Below are 7449 nucleotides of genomic sequence, written 5' to 3' on the forward strand. Positions count from 1 at the left end.
AATTCAGTTGATTAATTATAACAAGTTGTAACTCTTCAACATACCATATCAAGTTGTAGGTTACCTTGACATAATAGTATAAAAACCTATACATTGCTGGTGCACGTAATATAAACTATAAAAATAAAAAAAAAATAAAAAAAAAAAGGAACCTGAAATTTATGTAAATTAAACTTCTAGATAATGGTTTATTCTTGTAGTGATAAGTAGAAAGAGTGATCAAAGAACAGAATAATTATGACAAAAAGTATATGGTACTCTAAATATACATTTATATACTCCTTCCTTCTATCATTGACAAATTAAAATTCCAAAATTTTCTGCTATATGAATATAATAAGTATTTGTTATTAGTTCACTTTGAACAGAAATATAAAGCCTACATACTATATATATTCAAAATATTCTATACAGCAAGGTTACAACATTTCATTCTTCATTAGCATCTCTATTCACAAACTAACCAAATTAATTAAGGTGTATACAAAGTTAACTAAACCAAGTATCTAAGGTTACCAAAAAACTATAGATTATCATAATCTGCTTTGCTGCTACAAAAGTGTGAAAATTCTTGAGTACTCGAATGATAAGAGATCGATCCATTAATATATATTTCAGTACGGTATTCAGTATATATCGTTGATTGACGATTACATAGGACAAGCTCATCTTTAAGAGTACCAATTCATGCCAGTAACTTGATTATAAGGTTGTCGAAATACGACTCCATCACTAAGAGATCCCAATACTTGATTTTGAGGAAGTTGGCTCAAGAAACTGTTATGTTCATCTGGTCGTGTAATATTCATGTTTAATCCATCGTCCAATGAGTTCTCTGCTAAGAACCTTTTTGCTGATGGAGAATTCACGTTATGATCTTCGTTCCAATATAAACCTGCAGGCAATGGCCGCTTTGGAGGGAGGACACTACTCGATATCGATCCAACGTTGTTGTTGATCATATCACTCGTGTTGTTGTTCATAATTCCTTCATACATATTTTGTTCAAATGGAGATATTGAGTTTGCTATACATGTTGGTATTGATCCCATCATTTCATTCATATCGTCCCTCTCGTGATGATCTATTGGCCTTTGTGTATTATTTTTCTTGTATATCCGACATAATACCCAATCGTCTAACTGCAAAAAATACAACATATGGTAAATATTAAGCATAGTATTTGAACAATATTTGATCGAATTTTTAAAAAGTTCACTTGAAGTTGAAGTTGAGGAGAGTATTTGAAAGACATGTAGTTAGAGGTGGACCCAAGATTTGAAAGTATCGTTGGCATTACTATCGAATAAAAAAATTGAATAAATGCTGGAGTAGAAATCGAACCCAAACAGCGTACTAAAAGTCAAGTTGTGCCCCTCAAATTAACTAATTAATGCAGTTGCCTACGCTTTGAGTCTTAGGGTGCCAAGCAAAAAATATGTACATGTTATTTAAAATACATATACATATACATTTTTTCTGAAATTACCGAGGGTTGGTGACCCCGTAAAGGTAGGTCTGCCTCTGCATATTTGAAGAAGGAAGTTATGTAGTAGAAAGATTTATGAGCGAAAATCATTATATCACTTGAAATACTTCTCAAACAAATTTCGCCGTATTTCAAATGTAGAAGTTCAATAACAAACTATAGTATTTACGAATACTGAACTTTAGTATTTGAAAATATTAGTTATGTAACAACAATAATATCTACGTCTCGGTTCCAAACAAGTCAGAATTAGCTAGTATTTCTAAATACAGTTTTTTTTTTGGCCAAATGAAGAAATTCAGTAAAAGTTGAAAATTGAATTAACTGATCAAGATGAAAGAAAAAAAAATACTTACCCTCAAAGATCCTTTTTTGTTGGCAATATCACAACCAGGGGGCTTGTTATTTGTTTTATTTTCTGCAACTCTATATTCATGCATAATCCAATTAGTCTTCACTCCTTTGGGTGGTTTTCCGCCGTAGAAGACGAGAGCTTTTTTAACCCCAACTTTTTGATTTCCGCCGGCGGTAAACACCGGCTTGTCGGTTCCGGTAGCCTTCCAGTAACCCGACGTCGCCGCTCGGTTCGGTCTCGCTCCATTAGGGTATTTCCTATCCCTTGGACTGAAAAAATACCATTCTTGTTCTCCAAAATTTGCCTTAGCTGCATCAAACACCCCGAAATCGTTCAAAATAAATTAGCAGAGGTTAATTCAGAATTTAAACGGGTTCAAGAATACTGAGTTCTTTCAAAATATGGGTCCAAAACTTAATACTTACACTACTTTTTAGACTTTTTTCACGTATATAATTAAAGTCCATATACTAAAAAGCCACTAATGCTTGAATCAGACTAAGCTGCCTGCAACACACAGGCCCTCGGGGTGCAGCCATACCCGGAACCCTGTGTGAACGTGGGATGCTTCGTGCATCGACTGCCCTTTGTCAACGGTTGAATCCGTTTCTAATATGGTAAAAAGGGTACAAAATTGTTTGGATCGCAACTTGAAATATCTATTATGAAATTTTTATTTTTTTAAATCCCCTTACGTAAATTTGTGACTCCGCCACTAAATTGAACGTAACGTACCCACTCGTGATCCTAGTTCGTCCTTGGCAAGTTGGCTATAAAACTTTATTGACAACGACAGATGAAGATTGAAAAGGAAAAAATAATTGACAACTTTTTGTTTTTATTATTATAGGTAGAATTGGAAAATGAAAATTAAAGAAGAAGAAATAGTAGTAAAATATATACCTGGGAGTTCCCATGGATCAAATTTATAAAGATCAACTTCAGCAATAATATCAACAGGAAGAGGAGCAGAGGCAGCTTTCTTCTTAAGGTAATGAACGACGAGTTCTTCGTCGGTCGGGTGGAAGCGGAAGCCCGGCGGGAGCTGAGGCTGCGGCGGCTGTAGCGGCTGCACCCCCGGCTGTAGCGGCTGCAGCCGCGGCGGAGGAGTACCAGTTGAAGAATCAGTAGTACTCTCCATAAATTCAATTATTTATGATCTAGTTAATATTTAGTACAACAACAACAGTACAAAGTACAACGTTGTTAATTCGAATTGTACGATATTGGTTTGAATTTTTGGGATTTTTTGGAAGAGAGAAATGGCAATGGAGGAGATGGTAATAGTAATAGTAGAGAAATTACAAAGAAGAATAAGATGGAAAATTGTTGGCTAAGCCCCACACCTTTCTTCTTCTTATATATAGTATATGGGACCACTGAATTTACGATAATGCCATTGTACGTATCGGGATTTAACTTTTATACACCGAGTAGTATAAAGTATTTTATACTACGTACTACTTTTGTTATGACGGTTATATTCAAATTGATTTACTTGCACCTTAACTAATTTATCGAACAGACAGAGGCAAGTTTCGTTAAGACACTACTAGAATCCCTGTAAAAAGCGATCAAAGATTAGCGATCAAATTTGGTCTGTCAAAAAAAGCGACCAAAGTTGGTCGCCAAACTGCCGAAAATAATAAAAAAAATATTTGAAATACTTTAGCGACCAAAGTTGGACGCTATTTGGTCGCAAATTTAGTCAAACTGTTGACTGGACTGGTCAGACTTGTTTGGTCAAAGATATACTGAGATTAGCGACCAATGTTGGTCACTTAAGCGGGACCCACATAATTTTTTTTAATAATTTTATTATTATTTTATAAAACTTATAAAATATAAATATATATGATTTAAAACTTGCGACCAAAGTTGGTCGCTAACTGAAGGATAAGTTGATAGCGACCAACATTGGTCGCTAAAGCGGGACCCAGTTATTATATTTTAATAAATATATATTTATTTAAAATAAATTATAAAATATAAATAAATATAATTCAAAAGTTAGCGACCAAAGTTGGTCGCTTAACTAAATAGAGACCAATGTTGGTCGCAAATGTGGGACCCAGTTCTAACATTTAATAATTTTTATTATTAATTTAAATATTATATAAAATATAAATAAATCTGATTAAAATTTAGTGACCAAACTTGGTCGCTAAATTAAATTCATGTACAGTTAGTGACCAACTTTGGTCGCTAAATTAAATTCATTTACAGTTAGCGACCAAAGTTGGTCTCTATATGGTCAAAATTAAAAATCACTTTTATATTTACTATGTAAATAATATAAATGTAAGTCGTTAATACTTTTGTAATACAAGGGATGAATAGTACTACGAAGTGGGCGTGTGTGTCTATATATATAATATATATATACTTACGCTATATTATGCACTAAGTATAAGTGTATTAGGTAATAGCGTATCGAATATAGCTTATATATATATATATAATATGTACTTACGCTATACTATGCACTAAGTATAAGTGTATTAGGTAATACCGTATGAATATAGCTTATATATATATAATATATGTACTTACGCTATACTATGCACTAAGTATAAGTGTATTAGGTAATACCGTATCGAATATAGCTTATATATATATAATATATGTACTTACNGAATGGACTTACAAGAATATTGCAGGCGGCCTGAATTACACTTGCAGACAGCAAACAATGGTAAGTTATTCAAGCCCAAAGCAAGTTACACATTCACTTTGGAGGAAAGACGGCAGATTTGTGATTGGGTAACGAAATTGAAGATGCCTGAGGGTTATGCGTCCAATTTTGGGAAAAAAGTTGATATGGAGGTAGGGAAGTTGAGCCATTTGAAAAGTCATGACTATCATGTTTTCATGGAGACCTTAGTGCCTATTGCGTTTTCTGGTTTGCCTGAAAGAATCTCGAAACCTATCACTGAGATTAGTTTGTTTTTCAAAGACTTGTGTTCTTCCACATTAAGGGAAGAAAACCTACGCCGGATGGATCAGAACATTCGTGTAACTTCGGGTAAGATGGAAAAGATATTTCCATGTGGGTTTTTTGATGTGATGGAACACCTTCCAATCCACCTTGTACACGAGGCACGACTTGGAGGGCCTGTTCAATGCAGATGGATGTATCCCTTTGAGAGGTAATATTATAGTCCATATATAATTTTCTATTTTATTTGAATGTTCTTGGCTAACCTGAAATTATGTAGGACAATTGGAAAATGCAAACAATTTGTTAAGCAGAGGAATAGAATTGAAGGATCTATATGCGAAGCTTATCTTGCAAAGGAAACTGCTCATTTTTGTTCTTATTATTTTGAGAGTAATGTGCCATGTGCTAGGAATAGGCCCAACAGGCACACGGTCGCCCTTACGAATGATCCATTATATCCGCCTATGTCCATATTCAATCAACCAGGCCGATGTTCTAAGGATGGTAGAAAGAGAAATTTGAGTGATATGGAGTTCAAGTCAGCTACACTTCATGTGTTGCTAAATTCTCCCGAAGTAGTACCATTTCTCAAGTAAGTATTGATTTCATAGTTATCAAAATATAAAATTTACTGTGATTACATCTCAATGCAACTACTAAAAATATTTGATATGTCACAGTCACTTCGTGGGTCAATTTGGCCAAGATGCTGTATATACGACATTTGATAAGTGGTTCAAACAATTTGTAAGTATATCTTTAAAATATTCTAACACTATGTAGGTAAACAATGTTTGGAAGTTATGCTAACTTATGAATTTTGTTAACAATATGTAGGTAAATGATCCAAATAATGATGTAAATCAATTTTTGAAAGATATATCTTGGGGACCTGGTGTTGAGGTCACAACATATTCCAAGTACGTTGTGAATGGTTATAAGTTTCATACAGAGGATTGCTCTAAAAATAAAAAAAGCAACAACAGTGGGGTGTGGGTTCAAGGTGGTGATGGAAACCAAGTTGGAGATATTGATTATTATGGTGTGCTCAAAGAAATAATAGAACTAGAATATTCAGATTGGCCATTTAAGAAAATTGTTCTCTTTAGATGCAAGTGGTTTGACCCAAATCCAACAAGAGATACGAGAGTACACAATCAATACAACATAATTGAGGTTAATCATACGAGGGAGTATAATCGCTATGATCCTTTCATAATTGCACATAATGTTAGGCAAGTGTATTATGCTCCTTATCCATTGAGGCAGAATAAGTCCGCTTGGTGGGTTGTAATCAAAACTAAGCCTGTAGGTAGGGTCGAAGTCGAGAATGTGTTGGATGTTGCATATCAAAACGATATCTCCAGTGTTCACCAAATAGTGGACGAACTTTTAGAAAATGATTTGGAACATCCTGAACACATATTGGAAGAAGTTGATATAAATGAAGTAACAATTATAGAAAACGAGGAAGAAGAATCAACTGATGAAGCTCAAACTAGTGAGGAAGAAGAATTCTCTGACGAGGAAGAAGAATTCTCTGACGAGGAAGAATACGTCGATGAGCTTTAAAAAGTTGGTTTCTTCGATAACTCTCGTTTATAGATAGTTTCCTTATATGTTTCAATCTAAATATGTATTATATTATGCAGATGACAGGCAAGTGTCGAGGTAACAATGAAGGTAGTGGTTCTCGGGGTCGAGATAAGGCTAGGAAGCAAAAGAGGAGGGTAGAATATACTACCCATCAATCTTTTACACCCTCTTCTGATTTGCCTATCACTATGCCACAGCCTCTACCCCATGGCTATACTGAGCTGCCACAGCATCACCAGCCCTACACCTTCGTGCAGACCCCGGGTGTTTCTTCACAGGGCCATCGGACTGTGCGTCCGACATACAGTCCACCTGCCTCACTACCACGTGGATCCCACCCAGCAGCATCACATGGATCGCATCGATCCATGTCACAGCCACATGGATCACAGCCATCAGCGTCACAGCCAGTCGGGTCACAGCAGTCAGTATCACAGCCACTTGCGATCCGTGCAGCTATGTCGCAGTCACAGGGATCACATCTATCTTCATCAGCGACTCCACCTATTGGAGGCCTTCGTTTGCGGGATAGTAGCTCTGACCCCCCTACTCCTTCCACACATGCCTCTGATACATATGTTTCGGACGATGATGTTGATGCTGCTACTGCTGCTGACGAGGAGGTGCATTATGATCAGTATGGCAGGATCATCATAGTCCCTGAGGGTGATGGGTAAGAGTTATTTGTTATTTTTATGTTTATTTTTTTTTGTACAGTTTTTACTAAGATATTAATTTGTTTTACTTATTAAATTGCAGGTTCCTCCCGAGTAATATTACTACGAGGATAATCACCAAAGCAACCAGAAAGCTTTATGATGCCCCTTATGCGTCTTGGCGTGAATTCCCATTCTCACTGAAGGAGGCAATTTTCAATGAATTTAAGGTATAAATGTTCTTTTAAGCAGTATAATTATTTATATTTATGATATTTTCATATAATATTTAACTTTTGAAATACAGAGCAAGTGTGTATGGGAACACCAGTATAGCGCGGACGTGGCTGCAAATTTTAATCTCAAAGCTCGCAAGCGGTTGTCGCATTCTTTCTCCATAGCTAGACAGCTG

The 7449-nt window shown here is 35.6% G+C and overlaps 1 protein-coding gene across 1 annotated transcript; it reads right to left on the reverse strand.

Annotated features, from left to right (window-relative positions):
• Nucleotides 366-3172, reverse strand: LOC109230751 (NAC transcription factor 56-like). Its single transcript, XM_019396162.1, has 3 exons — nucleotides 2748-3172; nucleotides 1846-2153; nucleotides 366-1142 (listed from the first exon to the last, which is right to left on the reverse strand). The coding sequence occupies exons 1-3, from the start codon at nucleotides 2983-2985 to the stop codon at nucleotides 672-674; spliced, it is 1017 nt and encodes a 338-aa protein (XP_019251707.1). The 5' UTR covers nucleotides 2986-3172; the 3' UTR covers nucleotides 366-671.

The sequence above is a fragment of the Nicotiana attenuata genome, chromosome 8, assembly GCF_001879085.1.
Source record: "Nicotiana attenuata strain UT chromosome 8, NIATTr2, whole genome shotgun sequence".
Classification (NCBI taxonomy): domain Eukaryota; kingdom Viridiplantae; phylum Streptophyta; class Magnoliopsida; order Solanales; family Solanaceae; genus Nicotiana; species Nicotiana attenuata.

Coding starts and splice junctions, on each gene's coding strand:
- LOC109230751 (XM_019396162.1), bottom strand. CDS start 2,985: ATGGAGAGTACTACTGATTCTTCAACTGGTACTCCTCCGCCGCGGCTG. Junction 2,154..2,747: donor TGATCCATGGGAACTCCCAG/GTATATATTTTA, acceptor TGTTTGATGCAG/CTAAGGCAAATTTTGGAGAA. Junction 1,143..1,845: donor ACAAAAAAGGATCTTTGAGG/GTAAGTATTTTT, acceptor TATTTTTTGCAG/TTAGACGATTGGGTATTATG.